At 43.1% G+C, this 17,990-nt stretch overlaps 1 protein-coding gene across 5 annotated transcripts; it reads right to left on the bottom strand.

The window, feature by feature from the left end:
* Positions 1-6,323: 6,323 nt before the first annotated feature.
* LOC106610273 (uncharacterized) lies at positions 6,324-17,990 on the bottom strand. Of its 5 annotated transcripts, none has more exons than XR_014393078.1 (8): positions 17,517-17,990; positions 11,613-11,762; positions 11,199-11,321; positions 10,905-11,082; positions 10,484-10,590; positions 10,336-10,375; positions 7,057-7,228; positions 6,324-6,881 (listed from the first exon to the last, which is right to left on the bottom strand). XR_014393078.1 is itself a non-coding variant. In XM_082978451.1 (8 exons), the coding sequence occupies exons 1-7, from the start codon at positions 17,910-17,912 to the stop codon at positions 7,383-7,385; spliced, it is 1,014 nt and encodes a 337-aa protein (XP_082834577.1). In that variant the 5' UTR covers positions 17,913-17,988; the 3' UTR covers positions 6,324-6,881; positions 7,338-7,382. The 5 variants fall into 5 exon arrangements, 4 of the variants coding, with proteins under 4 accessions (XP_082834577.1, XP_014065007.1, XP_014065006.2 ...); XM_082978451.1 differs by lacking the exon at positions 7,057-7,228 and adding an exon at positions 7,338-7,402 and having other exon boundaries at positions 17,517-17,988; XM_082978450.1 differs by lacking the exon at positions 6,324-6,881 and adding an exon at positions 7,338-7,402 and having other exon boundaries at positions 7,055-7,228; positions 17,517-17,988.

Raw genomic sequence — 17,990 nt, 5'->3', positions numbered from 1 at the left:
CATGATACTCACAATGTAATTATTTTCGTCACCATCCATCCATGCACCAAGCTTCCATCGGCTGGAGCCAATCAACGTGGTAAATGAAAAATATCAAAATAGAATGTATGTGAATAGTTTTGGTCAAAGTAAAGCTTTGGTGGTACAAAATTGTACGGTCTTCCTAACATTTGACATAACCAGTAAGCCTTACATCCTGACTATATGGGCTAACAAATATGCACCTGGGCACACCTGGGAGGGGTGGGACCACATGCACTTTAAGTAATTGAGGCCAGAGAGCATAATTGCTATATTCTAATTCAAATCATAGACCCATAAGATAACACATGACCAAATCAATGCATGGTCCATATAGAATTAAAACAACATTATTCTTAATGAAAAATATGATCTAATAAAAAAAAAAATGCATAACCGAACATAGGATGTTCCCCCATGATGGAAGGGTGGCATGACTGAAAACGTTTGGGAAGCACTGATCTAGCTAATGGTAAGCACAAATACAGATGGGCATGCTTCAGACTATTCATTTATACCCACTATGCTGCATCAGTTGGGTTACAGGTGATAATGTGGTAACACTTTATTTGAATAGTCCACCTGTAGATGCTCTTCAGACTATCAGTAACATTTCAACTAACCAGTGTTGGGGAGTATTAAACTATATGTAGTTCAACTAGTAATTGAACTCCATTTTTCATCAGCTTGGTGGTAGTCGAATTAAATTCAAATCATGTTATGCCATGTAGCGGTGTAGTTTACAACTTAAACTACACACTGCAAATATAAACTGAACACTGCAAATAGAGCATGAAATACGGGTATAGATCATTTGTGACCCATGTATGTGGTGTTTCTAAAGCCTATATGAATGCTTTATGAAGCTTTCATAAGATGCATTTCAAATAAAGCTGGACCGAATTTCCTTTCTTTTTCAGCATCACCCCTTTCTAATTCTCACCTGGAACATGTTTTATGTTTAATATGCTAAATTACACATTCTGTTAACAGAGTGATCTGTTCTTGCAATTTGTAGTCTATGACGTTTCAGATTTAGATATGATCATTTATCATGACATAGTTCGTATTTTCAAAATAACTTTAGTTAAGTGAACTATATTTTTCTTGAGGGTTACTTTAGTGCAACTTAACTTCCAGAGTGAAGTAATTGGTAGCTTGGTAAACTATATGTTCAGAGTAGCTTCCCCAGCACTAACTATCTATTAACCCTAACCTTAACCCTTATCCTAATCTTTACCCTTGCCCTAACCGTAACCTTAGCAAGCAGTTGCTTATCAACAGATAGTTTGTTGATAGTATGACCACCAATAGAGCATCTTCAGATGGACTTTGTGGACTATCCAAATAAAGTGTATACATACAAAAGTATGTGGACACCCCTTCAAATGAGTGGATTCGGCCTTTTCAGCCACACCCGTTGCTGACAGGTGTATAAAATCGAGTACACAGCCATGCAATCTCCAAAGACAAACATTGGCATTAGAATGACCTTACTGAAGAGCTCAGTGACTTTCAGCGTGGCACCGTCATAGGATGCCACATTTCCAACAGACTATCAGTTCGTCAAATTTCTTCCCTGCTAGAGCTGCCCCGGCCAACCGTAAGTGCTGTTAATGTGAAGTGGAAATGTCTAGGAGCAACAACGGCTCAGCAGTGAAGTGGTATGCCACATAAGCTCACAGAATGGGACCACCTAAATCGCGTAGCTCGTAAAAATCATCTGTCCTCGGTTGAAACACTCACTACCGAGTTCCAAACTGCCTCTGGAAGCAATGTCAACACAATAACTGTTTGTTGGGAGCTTCATGAAATGGGTTTCCCCGTGCAGACAAAGCGAGGTCCATACAGAAATGGTTTGTCGAGATCGGTGAGGAAGAACTTGACTAGCCTGCACAGAGCCCTGACCTCAACCATATCGGACACCTTTGGAATGAATTGGAATGACGACTGCGAGCCAGGCCTAATCGCCCAGCATCAGTGCTCGACCTCACTAATGCTCTTGTGGCTGAATGGAAGCAAGTCCCCGCAGCAATGTTCCAACATCTAGTGGAAAGCCTTCCTAGAAGAATGGCGGCTGTTATAGCTAGCTAGCTGCTATCCGAGTGGCCACTCCTGGCTAACGTCTCTGTCCCGAAGCAAGAACCAATTAGCCTGGAGCTAGCCTTGCTAGGCCCATCTCCCGGCTAGCCGAAGAGGTTCATCGGCCACTCCTTGGGCTACAATAACTATTTTGCCAATCGGCCTGGACCCCCACCGACCCATCACAACAGGACTACCGACATAATTCTCCCGAGGGGGTTTATCAACTGGCTCCTCCGTCGCGACGTCCCCTGAATGCCCATCTGCTAGCCGTGGCCCGCTAGCTGTCTAGAGCATATCGGACTGTTAGCTTAAGAGGCCCATCGGACAAATTCTTTGGCCACTATACCTATTCTGCCAATTGGATTGGACCCTTTCACCACACGGCACCATGCTGATCCACAACGACTGGTCTGCAAATGTAACAGCACGAGGGGGCTACAACAGACTTTCTGCCGTCACGACGTCCCTCTAAGGCCCTTCTACGAGCTTGCTAGCCGTGGCCCGCTAGCTGTCTGAATCGCCCTGTCTCCGGCCCGAGCAACTCACTGGACCCCTATGATCACTCGGCTACGCATGCCTCTCCCTAAAGTCAATATGCCTTGTCCATTGCTGTCTTGGTTAGTAATTATTGCCTTATTTCACTGTAGAGCCTCTAGCCCTGCTCAATACGCCTTAGTTAACCCTTTAGTTCCACCTCCCACACATGCTGTGACCTCACCTGGTTTAAATTATTTTTCTAGTGACATTATCTCTCTCATCGTCACTCAGTGCATAAGTTTACCTCCACTGTATTCACATCCTACCATATCTTTGTCTGTACATTATGCCTTGAATCTATTCTACCGTCCCCAGAAACCTGCTCCTTTTACTCTGTTCCGAACGTACTAGACGACCAGTTCTTATAGCCTTTAGCCGTACCCTTATCCTACTCCTGCTCTGTTCCTCTGGTGGTGTGGAGGTTAATCCAGGCCTTGCAGTGCCTAGCTCCACTCCCATTTCCTAGGTGCTCTCATTTGTTGACTTCTGTAACCGTAATAGCCTTGGTTTCATGCATATTAACATTAGAAGCCTCCCCCCTAAGTTTGTTTTATTCACTACCTTAACACACTCTGCCAACCCGGATGTCCTAGTCGTGTCTGAATCCTGGCTTAGGAAGACCACCAAAAACCCTGACATTTCCATCCCTAACTACAACATTTGTGACCTAAACTGGGACATGCTTAACACCCCGGCCGTCCTACAATCTAAGCTTGATTCCCTCAATCTCACTCAAATGATCAATAAACCTACCAGGTACAACCCCAAATCCGTAAACACGGGCACCCTCATAGATATCATCCTAACCAATCTTCCCTCCAAATATAACTCTGCAGTCTTCAACCAGGATCTCAGCGATCACTGCCTCATCGCCTGCGGTCAAACGACCACCGCTTATCACTGTCAAACGCTCCCTAAAACACTTCAGCGAGCAGGCCTTTCTAATCGACCTGCCCCGGGTATCCTGGAAGGACATTGACCTCATTCCGTCAGTAGAGGATGCCTGGTTATTCTTTAAAAGTGCTTTCCTCACCATCTTAAATAAGCATGCCCTATTCAAAAAATGGAGAACCAGGAACAGATATAGCCCCTGGTTCACTCCAGACCTGACTGCCCTTGACCAGCACAAAAACATCATGTGGCGTACTGCATTAGCTTCGAATAGCCCCCGCGATATGCAACTTTTCAGGAAGTTAGGAACCAATATACACAGGCAATTAGGAAAGTAAAGGCTAGCTTTTTCAAACAGAAATTTGCATCCTGTAGCACAAACTCCAAAAAGTTCTGGGACACTATAAAGTTCATGGAGAATAAGAGCACCTCCTCCCATCTGCCCACTGCACTGAGGCTAGGAAACACTGTCACCACCGATAAATCTGCGATAATTGAGAATTTCAATAAGCATTTTTCTACAGCTGGCCATGCTTTCCACCTGGCTACCTCTACCCCGGTCAACAGTCCTGCACTCCCCCACAGCAACTTGCCCAAGCCTCCTCCCCACCGACCATTTTGAATCCCACCATACCTTCTCCGCTATGCAATCTGGTTTCCGAGCTGGTCATGGGTGCACCTCAGTCACGCTCAAGGTCCTAAACGATATCATAACCGCCATCGATAAGAGACAATACTGTGCAGCCGTGTTCATCAACCTGGCCAAGGCTTTCGACTCTGTCAATCAGCACATTCTTATCGGCAGACTCAACAGCCTCGGTTTCTCAAATGGCTGCCTCGCCTGGTTAACCAACTACTTCTCTGACAGAGTTCCGTATGTCAAATCGGAGGGCCTGTTGTCCGGATGCCATACAACTCTCCTTCCATGGCCTCCAACTGCTATTAAATGCAAATAAAACTAAATTCATGCTCTTCAACCGATCGCTGCCCACACCTGCCCGCCCGCCCAGCATCACTACTCTGGACGGTTCTGACTTAGAATATGTGGACAACTACAAATACCTAGGTGTCTGGTTAGACTGTAAACTCTCCTTCCAGACTCACATTAAGCCTCTCCAATCCAAAATTAAATCTAGAATCAGCTTCCTATTTCGCAACAAAGCATCCTTCACTCATGCTGCAAAACATACCCTCGTAAAACTGACTATCCTACCGATCCTTGACTTCGGCGATGTCATTTACAAAATAGCCTCCAACACTCTACTCAGCAAATTGGATGCAGTCTATCACAGTGCCATCCGTTTGTCACCAAAGCGCCATATACTACCCACCACTGCAACCTGTATGCTCTCGTTGGCTGGCCCTCGCTTCATATTCATCGCCAAACCCACTGGCTCCAGGTCATCTATAAGTCTTTGCTAGGTAAAGCCCCACCTTATCTCAGCTCACTGGTCACCATAGAAGCACCCACTCCAGGAGTTATATTTCACTGGTCACCCCCAAAGCCAATTCCTCCTTTGGCCAGGTCACAGTTTTAAATGAGAACTTGTTCTCAACTAGCCTACCTGGTTAAATAAAAGTGAAAGAAAAAAATTGCAGCAAAGGGGGGGGATCAACTCCATATTAACGGCCATGATTTTGGAATGAGATGTTCGACGAGCAGATGTTTACATACTTTTGGTCATGCAGTGTATGTAACCATGGATCCACGTAAAAATAATCTGTGGCACAACATCTTCCTGGTCCTAATACTTATACTATGGCCCATTCTCGAATGATGGCCTCCCGAGTGGTGTACATCATTGTAAATAAGAATTTGTTCTTAAAGCTACAACGTAACTTTTTGGGTGACCTGACCAAATTCACATAGAAATGTGGGTTATAGATCTATCATGCTCATTGAAAGCAAGTCTAAGAAGCAGTAGATCTGTTCTATGTGCTCTATTTCTATGCTTACTGTTAAGTTAAGTGGTCTTTTCCTTTCGGTTTTGTACACCAGCTTCTAACAGCTGAAAGAAAACTTTGGTTATTGAGAATATATTTCTCAGCGGTTTAGATGGTACAATGATTCTCTACACAAGTAGTATTCATCTCTTACCCTGAGGTCCGGCACCTGCTGGATTTCTGTTCTACCTGATAATTAATTGCACACACCTGGTGTCCCAGGTCTAAATCAGTCCCTGATTAGAGGGGAACAATGAAAAATAAGCAGTGGAACTGGCTTTGCGGTCCAGAGCTTAGGCACAAACTGAAATTAGGCAAACTATTAGAATTTTAGCAACCAGGTAATGGCGGCACGATTTCTGCATATTCTACTTTTAAGTAGTTAACCAAATAGCTACCCCGTCTATCGGCAATAACCCTTCTTGCACTAACCATGACTCACCACACTGCTGCTACTGTCACTTTATTCCTAGTTATATGTACATATCTACCTCGTACCCCTGCACAGACTTGGTACTGGTACCTCTTGTATATAGCCATGCTATCGTTATTCATTGTACATCTGCTATTATTTTTATTACATGCTTTACTTTATTTCCTTTCTCTGTATTGTTAGGAAGGGCCTGCAAGTAAGCATTTCACTGTTAGTCTACACCTTTTTACAAAGCATGTGACAAATAAAATTTGAGTTGCAGTGAAACGCATGTTCCTATTGGTCTTTTTTTCCTTCCCTCCCCTTCAAAATAAAATAAGCTGCAACATGTCATCTCGTAGAGTGACTGGAGTATCCATTGAGGAATTTGGTGCATATTGTGTGATATAAATATGAGTTCTAGACTTATCACTAGCGCAAAACTTTAACATTTTATTTACAAAGTTTGGTCATACAGAAAGTTTTTTAAAAAGTCGCTATAACCTTGATTTGTGCAACAGGCGGCCACACAAAATCCCAGCTCGCTTGTCGCACAGTTGCTATAGCAATTTTATTGGGGGGAAAAAAATAAAGATAAAGCAGACAAACGGGTAAGAAATAAACCTAACAATGTATTCATAATTCATCCAACAAAAATATTAAAAGTGCAGACCCAAAATGAAATACCAATCCTGAAGTCCTCACACAGGTATACATAAAGGGGAGTTGACAGCGAAATTGTGGAATGCGGAGTGGTGCGCTGCTTGAGAACCTTGGGAATGTCTCTCGATTCCATGGGACACAGGCAGCTTCACTCGAACCAACCGTCTGGTACAGTCTTGCCCTAGACGGGCTCAAAGCTGGGAGAGAGACATGGCGTAGGCAGGGTGGGGAGGGAAGGGGTTGGTAACTTGATAGGCTGTCGTTTTTTGCTCATAATCATCGTTGTCAGGCTCTTGCATTATCTTCTCTCCTTGGACAGCCTTGATTTCTGGGGGAAATGGGAAAGGGTCATTATACTATACTAGTGATGCACCGACATGACATTTTTGGCTGATACCGATATGCGATATTTTCCTTGCCAAAAAACCTGGTACCGATAACCAATATTTAAAATTTTAGCAGCCTTAACTATTTAACTGTACAAGAATGCTTAACACACACACATGGACGTAGCGGTCTAAGGCACTGCATCTCAGTGCAAGAGGCGTCACTACAGTCCCTGGTTCAAATCCAGGCTGTATCACATCCGGCCGTGATTGGGAGTCCCATAGGGCGGTCCACAATTGGCCCAGTGTCGTCCAGGTTTGGCTCGGGGTAGGCCGTCAACTGACTTGCCTAGTTAAATAAATGTTACACACAAACTGACCAAAAAGTTATTTTGATGGCATTTACACATGTCCCCATTACCAGTAAAACATCATCAAAACGTATTTATTTCACTTACTTGCTGTGCTGTTTCGTTCAGTCATTTCATTCTCAACCAGGATTTCTATGGAACGCTGTTTGGGTCTTTGCGCAGCAAAAAAAGATACATAACGATGAATTGTTATGACATGAAATACAAGTGAGTGTAATCAATGTGTAATAACTACGTAAAAAATTCATGAACGCATTCAATTATTGTGACATGCAGTCATATTCATGTTCTGATTGGTCAACAAGCTTTTTGACACGTCAAATAGTGTGACCAATTTGACGTGTCAAATAAGCTTGTTGACCAATCAGGACCTGAATATGACTGTACGTCACAATAATTTAACACGTTCGTTAGTTTATGTAGTTATTACAAATTGATTACACCATCATTCGTATTTCATATGTCACAACGATTCATCGATACATATGCTATGATGCTGGTAAAGTTGTCTCGCACAGTGTTGGTCATAAAAAAAGAAGCTAGCTAGCTCATGGATGCAAACAATGTTCTTCCCAAAAACATAGCAAAACCACATCTGTTTCAGTAGCATAGCTAGGTGTCATCATCTAAAATAACCCTAATTTATAAGACCGTTCTTATTTGATTAATGGTGGTCGGACCCACATATGTGAAGCTAGCCACAATAAGGATTAGCCACAATAGTGGACTTTGCGGTTAGCCTTCAAAATAAAAGTTTGGCATAATTATACTATTTGTATTCATTTGCATCACTGTCAATGACACTTATTTATAAGGCAAACCACAAATTCCACTATTGTGCCTAATCCTTATTGTGGCTAGCTTCACGATACATAACCCGGTCCGGTCGAGCCTCACTAGCCAGATGAAGTTAGCTGGCTGCTTATAATGTTAGCTTTGGGCAACAGGGTTAAGTAGCTGGCAAGCTATTTATTTTCATGAACTGAAGTTCATTTCAATAGGCGAACAACAAGTGGCTACCTAGCTAATACTTACAATGATTTCTAAATCATTGCTAAGAATAATGAAAATGACTGCAGTTTCTACTGATCATTGTTTTTCAAGCTGGTTGTATTGGTGCTACCTAAAGCTAGCTACCCCAGAAGATGCGGTCAAACAAATTACGCTTTATTACCAACGCAGTATTGTAAACATCGTTCGTGGACAGTGTTTGCAGACTTTTTTGTACAGCTTTGACAGTGCTACTGTATCATTTTTGACACGCAAAGACCCAAACGGCGCTCCATAGTACGTATGTCGTAATGCTATTACTGTGTAACTCCGGTAGGGCAACATCTGAAAAATAGCGCCCTTGGTACCAGTGCTCGACCAGTCGGCAAAAGCCAACATCACCCACGACAGAGAACGGTTGATTGTCAAGGGCAATGAATTCCATTATCTTGGCTTTAATGGATTTCGCCTTTGAGTTTTCTTGCTGAAATTTTCTTACTCTTTCAAATGACTGCTCAACTTGTTGACTGCTCAGATATTGTGGGCTAGGTTAGGAATTCTGTAGCACGTGTAGCGCAAAATCTTTACGTGGCGTCATTAGCTCATGTACGTACCTACCTTATATTTACATTTACATTTAAGTCATTTAGCAGACGCTCTTATCCAGAGCGACTTACAAAATGGTGCATTCACCTTATGATATCCAGTGGAACAACCACTTTACAATAGTGCATCTAAATCTTTTAAGGGGGGGGGGGGTTAGAAGGATTACTTTATCCTATCCTAGGTATTCCTTAAAGAGGTGGGGTTTCAGGTGTCTCCGGAAGGTGGTGATTGACTCCGCTGTCCTGGCGTCGTGAGGGAGCTTGTTCCACCATTGGGGTGCCAGAGCAGCGAACAGTTTTGACTGGGCTGAGCGGGAACTGTGCTTCCTCAGAGGTAGGGGGGCCAGCAGGCCAGTGGTGGATGAACGCAGTGCCCTTGTTTGGGTGTAGGGCCTGATCAGAGCCTGAAGGTATGGAGGTGCCGTTCCCTTCACAGCTCCGTAGGCAATCACCATGGTCTTGTAGCGGATGCGAGCTTCAACTGGAAGCCAGTGGAGAGAGCGGAGGAGCGGGGTGACGTGAGAGAACTTGGGAAGGTTGAACACCAGACGGGCTGCGGCGTTCTGGATGAGTTGTAGGGGTTTAATGGCACAGGCAGGGAGCCCAGCCAACAGCGAGTTGCAGTAATCCAGACGGGAGATGACAAGTGCCTGGATTAGGACCTGCGCCGCTTCCTGTGTGAGGCAGGGTCGTACTCTGCGAATGTTGTAGAGCATGAACCTACAGGATCGGGTCACCGCCTTGATGTTAGTGGAGATATATGTATGCATGTGATAAAATAATGTATATGTTTAAAAGATAATGATTAAATAATTCTACCCTGAAACGTAACTAATTAGTTGTTTATGTAGCATGTATAATGAATAATTAAAGTATTAAACATAAGTCCAACCAGGTTGGACTGGGAGGGAGATGTATGTGTGTGTCTAAGAAAATACCGAGAACAATTAAAACTGTTTGGCTCGACCTGGCTAGAACTCTGAGAAACTTATGATAGGACAGGGAGTACTTCTCAAGGTTTCTCTAATCTCGGGGGAATGGAACAGACAGCGCTGGGTAGTGATACACAGTGGTGAGAACTCTGGAGAAGCACACAACTCACCTACTGTTTGTGTGTATGTATGTGCGTAGGATATCTACTGTTTGTGTGGATGTATGTGCGTAGGTAGGAAGTGAACTATAAAATGGATGTCTTTGTATAATGAACTTCAGAGTACGCTCGTGAATAAACATTTTGACTATTGTAAGCTGGGACTCTCGTCTGTTTCAATCAACCAGTATTTTACAAACTTGCAGACTGAGTAGATTAATTGAAGTTTATGAACATTGATAACAAAATTCACATAACAGCATGTCAGCTTTGACATCGGTTTTGCACATTGGCGTTAACTAGATATGTTCACCAATATATCGTGCATCCCTATACCATATGGTACTGTACTTAGTAAAGTATCCAAAAGTGAGCTTGTGACGAAGTATGAATGACATACCATCTTCGTCAACTTCACCATCAATGCCAAGGTCTTCCTCCTGGAGAGAAGTGACAGAGCAGGTCAGCATCCACAGAGCTCTCAAACCATATTGATCTGTTGATCTTTTTAAACTATTGGGTCACAAACAAACCAAAAATGGCTTTACCTCCTTATCTCTGCTGATCTCATCATCCTCTCCTACTACTACTCCCTCCTCTTCATAGTCATCATCCTCCTCATCAAAGTCTTCCTCCTCTACGTCCTCATCCTCTCCTAAAAAACAAATACACCAACTCCATTGTCAGTCATCACACAGAAATGCCGACAAACCCTACAAATACACAACAGAATTGCCTTCCATGACAAAACACATATGGATTGTAATATATAAATATTCCATTTAGCAGACGTTTTATAGTGATGCGAGCATACATTTTACGTACGGTGGTCCCGGGAATCGAACCCATTATGCTGGCGTTGCAAGTGCCATGCTCTACCAACTGAGCTACAGAAGACCCTCAATTCAATGCACATCTGCACTTACATTTCTTGTATTCCCTCAAAACACAAACTAAATGGCTGCCCACCATCATCGTCGTCATCATCCACCTCTCCGTCCGAGTCGGTCGCCTCCCGGTCCTCCACGTCGTACCCGTCCAGGTAGGTGAGCTGAGGGAGCAGCTTGAACACACTCTCCCTGTAGTCGTTCAGGTTGGTCACCTCACAGTTGAACAAGTCCAGAGACTTCAGGCTATCCAGCTTTTTCTGTGGGACCAAATTGGTCAAAACTCTATATGGGGAAATGTAATTTGAGGCATAGCCTGAGACAATGAGATGGTGTCGCACTGTATTGTGCTCTACTGGGAGTTTGGTGTACCTACCAAAGGTTCCAACGTGCTGATGTCTTTCAGTTTGTTCCCACTTAGATTTAGATGTGTGAGGTTGGGGAGTTTCTCTGCTAGCACGTCAAGGCCACCAGAGATTCTGTTGTCGCTGAGTTCCAACTGCAACATAATGTGAAGATATATCAGTCACTTCTGTCCAAAAACACCAAAGAAAGTAACAGCCTTTCAGAAAATAATGACTACGTCCCAAATGGAACCCTATTCCTTACATAGAGCACTACTTTAGACCAGGGCCCTCAAAAGTGCACTATATAGGAAATAGGATGCCATTAGGGACGAACCAATGGCTCTTTCTATACCACCCCCTGGCAGAATTTAATGTATTTTTCAAAAGGAGTCAACACAAATGTTACTGTAAGCTTGTGTTAAAAATGGAGAAAAAAACCCCACCTTTTTGAGTTTCCCAAGTTTGGGAAGGTTGGAGACTGAGATTAGGCCAACGTTTATCAAACTGAGGAATTCCAGATTTACAAATTCTTCTGTGAGGCCTTTGACTTTCCCTTCATTTGATCTGCAGTTGTCCAGGACAAGTTCTCGTACCTATAAGGATAAAATAATTTGTTAACTTGTAATCCATGTAATTCAAAGAAAGAAAAAACAAAACGCATGCATGTTATGTTTACAGATACATTAAACACTCAATGGATAATGCACCCATATTATGAAAAACGTTATTTTATGCATTTATATAAAAGTTGTGAGAAACCTGTTTAGAATAGTCACATGTTGGCAACAGTAACTTGCTGCATCAATATTTTTCATGGATAAAAACAAAAAGCTTTTAATCTAAACTTCAGGATGAAAAAGGTCAATACACAAAATATGGACCGCAATGATAGGAGTGGTTGTTATTCCACTGACAGTTTTCTTGACTTCTGTATGAATATTACAAAATGTTACATTTAATTGTTTAAAGAGCAGAGTTCACATTTAATAGTCAGGGACAGTCGTTGCGGAACAAAAAGGTTTAAGAATGTTAACGTTGAACGTCAATGATCATGATTCGCACATTGGCAAAGTGAAACATTGATAAGGCTGTCGAGTGGAGCCATCAATAAAGGTATTTGGTTGCATGATGTTTTATGTCGAGGCACCGCGGTTGTTTCTTTAAACCAGCTGCCACGAGTAAGAACCGCACAATACAGTTCTACCTTCACTTGCCCGCTGTTCAGTCACTAATGACACAAGCAATGCTTTTTGTTAGCAAGCTCGCTACAGGCTAGCCATTGCCCTTTTAAGCGCTGCCGTGCAGTTGAGGACCTGCAAGAGAAGCCTGACTGCCCGCCATGACCTACCCTACAGCAATGGAAAGGATTGCAAATATACTCTAAAGCGAAAACATTGAGGTAAATTAATTGACTAGCCGTCGAGCGAACCGATAGGACAGTTTGTTAGAAATTAGGTTGCAACTGCAGCCCGCAAATCAGGGTGTTCCTACAGGAAACTCTATACTTCTATTGGTCCATTTTTAAGCTACGACTACAGTACATAGGCGGGAGACCCCTAGGGGCGCTCCAGTACAGTACATGGCGCTAATGCACCATAACGTTGGACGCCAACCACCGATAACAACCCCCCCCAGAAGACTAGCTAGCTATAGCCAACTATTATGGATATACTGACACGATACATGCCTGTCTATCATAACAATGGGAGTCGTTGTCCACAAAAGCGGCACGGCGGGCTGTCTAGCTCCTGCCTGTCCTTTCTTTGGATTGGTGAATACATCTCATTATTGTAAAACTTTTTTGAATATTCGATGAGCCTGTATTCAATGGAGAGATACTATGCTATTAGCCTTATGCATAGCCATCTCCGATATAGTGCCATCGGAAAGTATTCAGACCCCTTGAATTTCTACATATTGGTTGGTTACAGCCTTATTCTAAAATGATCCCCCCCAATCTACACACAAAAACGGTTTAGAATATTGCAAATGTATAAAAAAAAACCATCACATTTACATAAGTATTCAGACCCTTTACTCAGTACTTTGTTGAAGCACCTTTGGCAGCGATTACAGCCTCATGTCTTCTTGGGTATGCTGCTACAAGCTACAACCTGTATTTGGGAAGTTTATCTTATTCTTCTCTGCAGAGCCTCTCAAGCACTATCAGGTTGGATGGCTGCACAGCTATTTTCAGGTCTCTCCAGAGAAGTTTGCTCGGGTTCAAGTCCGGGGTGTGGCTGGGCCAATGAAGGACATTCAGAGACTTGTCCCAAAGCTACTCCTGTGTTGTCTTGGCTGTGTGCTTAGGGTCGTTGTCTTGTTGGAAGGTGAACCGTCACCCCAGTCTGAGGTACTGAGCGCTCTGGAGCAGGTTTTCATGAAGGATCTCTCTGTACAGTCGTGGCCAAAAGTTTTGAGAATGACACAAATATTAATTTCCACGAAGTTTGCTGCTTCAGTGTCTTTAGATATTTGTCAGACGTTACTATGGAATACTGAAGTATAATTACAAGCATTTCATAAGTGTCAAAGGCTTTTATTGACAATTACATGAAGTTGATGCAAAGAGTCAATATTTGCAATGTTGACCCTTCTTTTTCAAGACCTCTGCAATCCGCCCTGGCATGCTGTCAATGAACTTCTGGGCCACATCCTAACAGATGGTAGCCCATTCTTGCATAATCAATGCTTGGAGTTTGTCAGAATTTGTGGGGTTTTGTTTGTCCTCCCGCCTCTTGAGGATTGACCACAAGTTCTCAATGGGATTAAGGTCTGGGGAGTGTCCTGGCCATGGACCCAAAATGTCAGCTGGTCCTTTTGTGGCAGGGCTGAAATGCAGTGGAAATGTTTTTGGGGAATTCAGTTCATTTGCATGGTAAAGAGGGAGTTGGCAATTAATTGCAATTCATCTGATCACTCTTCATAACATTCTGGAGTATATGCAAATTGCCATCATACAAACTGAGGCAGCAGACTTTGTGAAAATTAATATTTAATATTAATATTTGTGTCATTCTCAAAAATGTTGGCCATGACTGTACTTTGCTCCATTCATCTTTGATCCTGACTGGACTCCCAGTCCCTGCTGCTGAAAAACATCCCCACAGCATGATACTGCCACCACCATGCTTCACCGTAGGGATGGTGCCAGGTTTCCTCCAAACATGACACTTGGCATTCAGGCCAAAGAGTTCAATCTTGGTTTCATCAGACCAGAGAATCTTGTTTTTCATGGTCTGAGAGTCCTTTAGGTGTCTTTTGGCAAACTCCAAGTGGGCTATCATGTGCCTTACTGAGGAGTGGCTTTCGTCTGCCCACTCTTGCATAAAGACCTGATTGGTGAAGTGCTGCAGAGATGGTTGTCCTTCTGGAAGGTCCTCCCATCTCCACAGAGGAACTCTGGAAGTCTGTCAGAGTAGCCATCAGGTTCTTGGTCACCTCCCTGAGCTCTACAGACAATTCCTTCAACCTTATGGCTTGGTTTTTGCTCTGATGTGCACTGTCAACTGTGGGACCTTAAAATAGACAGGTGTGTGCCTTTCCAAATCCTGTCCAATCAATTTAAATTTACCACAAGTGGACTCCAATCAAGTTGTAGAAGAGTCTCAAGGATGATCAATGGAAACAGGATGCACCTGAGCTCAATTGAGTCTCATAGCAAAGGGTCTGAATACATATGTAAATAAGGTATTTCTGTTTTTTTTTTTAAAAAGAACTATTTTCACTTTGTTATTATGGGGTAACAAAATGTGGACAAGTCAAGGGGTCTGAATACTTTCTGAAGGTTGCTAGATGTCACGTGACCTATATCAGTACACTTAACTGAACATTATGAAACATATTCGATCAAATAAACCTCACGTAGCAGATTGGCCATACATTTTTGTTGACCAAATTCAAAACACATTGACCGCCATACAAAAACTCCTTGCTTGGTTGGCAAAACAAACCCACTTGCTGGAGGGAGAAAGATCTTCAGCTAAATTGGGCCTCACTTCCTCTTTGTTATAGCTAGTACACACCAGTAGCACAGAACAATCAGCCAGATATTTCACCAGTTGTATAAATGTGAAGCATCTGGTTGGCGTCTGGTTAGCATCTGGTCACTCAATACTAAATATGGTGATGAAAGGAAGCCCAGTGGCCGGCAATGGGAGAAGATGGAGTTTGGGCCGACATTCTGCCAATTTCTCATCTATTAAACATTTGATCTCCATACAGTATTGTGTTTCCAAAACTAGAATCTGTAACAGACTGAGTTTTGTAGACTTTACCAAAGTAAAATAAATTGTAGGTGTTCCATATGAAAAATATGCAAATAAATGCTAGAACGCACCAATAGGATCTCACTAGCTCGTGCATGCTCTGCCCATCTCCTTGGTTGTTCTGCCAACTATGATTAATTTGCTCCCATTGGAAATGACAGGCTCTGGTCTATCTTGGGCACAGGAGGTTGGTGGCACCTGAATTGGGGAGAATGGGCTCGTGTTAATTACTGGAGTGGAATGGTATCAAATGTGATTCATTTCAGAAAAAATCTAGGCGTATGTCGCAGGTCACCATTTCACAGGAGAGCCATTTGAATATTTAAAAAAGTTTATCAAAATGCATTTTTTGGCAGAAATTTCTTCTGGAACAACTTTCATGTGCCTTAAAACTTGTATGCCTTCTGTAAATACAAATAAAATTGTTAAATACAGACTGCTGTGCTAGTGGGAGCGACCGGTACAGTGTCCCGCTAGCAAGAAAAGAGGACTCTGGTACACAGCAGGCGGGGGCAACGCCATGTGTTAGCTAACAGTGTCGCTGACTAGCAAGCTAGCACATGGTGTCGCCCCAGCCTCCCACCTGTTGTGGTAGCGGGAGGCAACCGGTAAACAGTGTCCTTCGCACACGCCTGTCAGGCATGGTTTTCTCAGGTATGTGAGGGTGAAAGTGTGCTAGCTAGCTAGCTAACTAACAAGCTAGCAGTGTCACCCCAGCCTCCCGACTGCTCTGCTAGCGACCATTTTTTTTACATTTACATTTTAGTCATTTAGCAGACGCTCTTATCCAGAGCGACTTACCGTAGTGAATGCATACATTTCATAATTGTTTTTCTCCGTACTGGTCCCCCGTGGGAACTAGACAGTGTCCAGCTAGCAGGCAAAGAGGACTCCGGTACACAGCAGGAGAGGGTGAAACATTTATTTCCCTTTTGATCCACATTCAAAATGTGTCACACAAGCATGAAGATGTTGTGCTCTAATCGGGGCGTTCCTACAGATGCAGGAGGGGAGGGGGGAGTCCCTAAAGATGCAGGAATGCCCACATACAACAACGCCCCGAATTACAGGCTGCAGTTGCACACTATTGGAAATTATTAAACAAAGATGGAGTTCCTTCCTCTAGAGCTTCAAAGACGACAGAATGACAACATGGCGATTCCTGAGATGCAGTTATCTAAACGCTCTAAAGAATGACGACTGTTTACTCGCAGTAATAACGTAAAAATATAAATCAAAATGCATTCAATGTTGAATACTTGTATTAATGTATGCATGAAAAGCCAGAGAGGGTCGAACGGAGTTTTAGCAACCCACACACTGAACGCCTTTTGCTCGGTCTCATGTCACTCAGACCGGCTATTTCACAAGACGGCGACCAACATGTTAATTGTCTTGCCTATACATTATACATGTCAAATTATTAACACAATGTACAACATATCGACACTTGAACGTGGAGCTTGTTGGCCAGTTTCAGTACGTTTTTTGTTTTCCTTCGTGGTAGTTGCGAGGAATAATATGGCTGGAAATAAACATTCGTTGACTGCTCGTAACAGATGCTGTAAAGAAGTCGATCGAACTCGACCAAAACAATGGAATTGCCATGGAAACGCATAGGGGGAAAGGGCTGTGGAGGAAAGATTCCCAATTTCTTCATTGCCCCAATGAAATTAGTTTACATTTAGGCAATTTATTTTACACAGCGTTAAGGTAAAAATCGGAGTATAACGCTTATATGGACGTCAACATCAACACGTCATCGTCACCAATCAACCGTATTACAGTTAAAAAACGACTGACTACCACCGATTTCTGTACGCTACCTAACAAGTTTAGCTATATGAACGGGAGTTAGTATTTAGCAGTCACTTCTTCTGAACCTTAAAAGGGGCAACTTCTAAACATTTTGCCGCGAAAACAGCCAAACATATCAATCGGATTTAAGTAACCACATTGTGGTCCTGTGACAATACATAAATAATCCCTTATTTGAGACATCCACTTTGTTTGGCGCACATTCAACAAATCTGACCCATCTAATCAATGGAACGGTCTGTATTCCATATACTCCTTTACCGTTTCCACACAGGCGATGTTTTTCCACTCTTCATTTGCCCGGCGTTTGCTGCAATAGCCCATCCGTGACAAGGATCGGCGAGTTGTGCGTTCAGAGATACTGTTCTGCACACCACTGTTGTACTGCGCCGTTATCTGTCTAATTGTGGCCCGTCTGTTAGTTTGCACGATTCTTTCCAATCTCCTTCGACCTCTCTTATCAACGAGCTGTTTACGCCCACTGGACTGCCGTTGACTGGATGTTTTTTGTTTGTCGCGCCATTCTCTGTAAACCACAGACACTGTCGTGCGTGAAAAGCCCAGGAGGGCGGCCGTTTGCGAGATACTGGACCCTGCGCGTCTGGCACCTACGATCATACCACGCTCAAAGTCCCTTAGGTCACTCTTCTTGCCCATTCTAACGTTCAATCGAACAGTATAACTGGACGCCTGTCTGCCTGCTTTATAAAGCAAGTCACCGCCGCGTGACTGTCT

This window comes from Salmo salar, chromosome 08, assembly GCF_965601325.2.
Source record: "Salmo salar chromosome 08, fSalSal1, whole genome shotgun sequence".
Lineage (NCBI taxonomy): Eukaryota > Metazoa > Chordata > Actinopteri > Salmoniformes > Salmonidae > Salmo > Salmo salar.
This window is presented reverse-complemented; position numbering and strand designations above follow the sequence as displayed.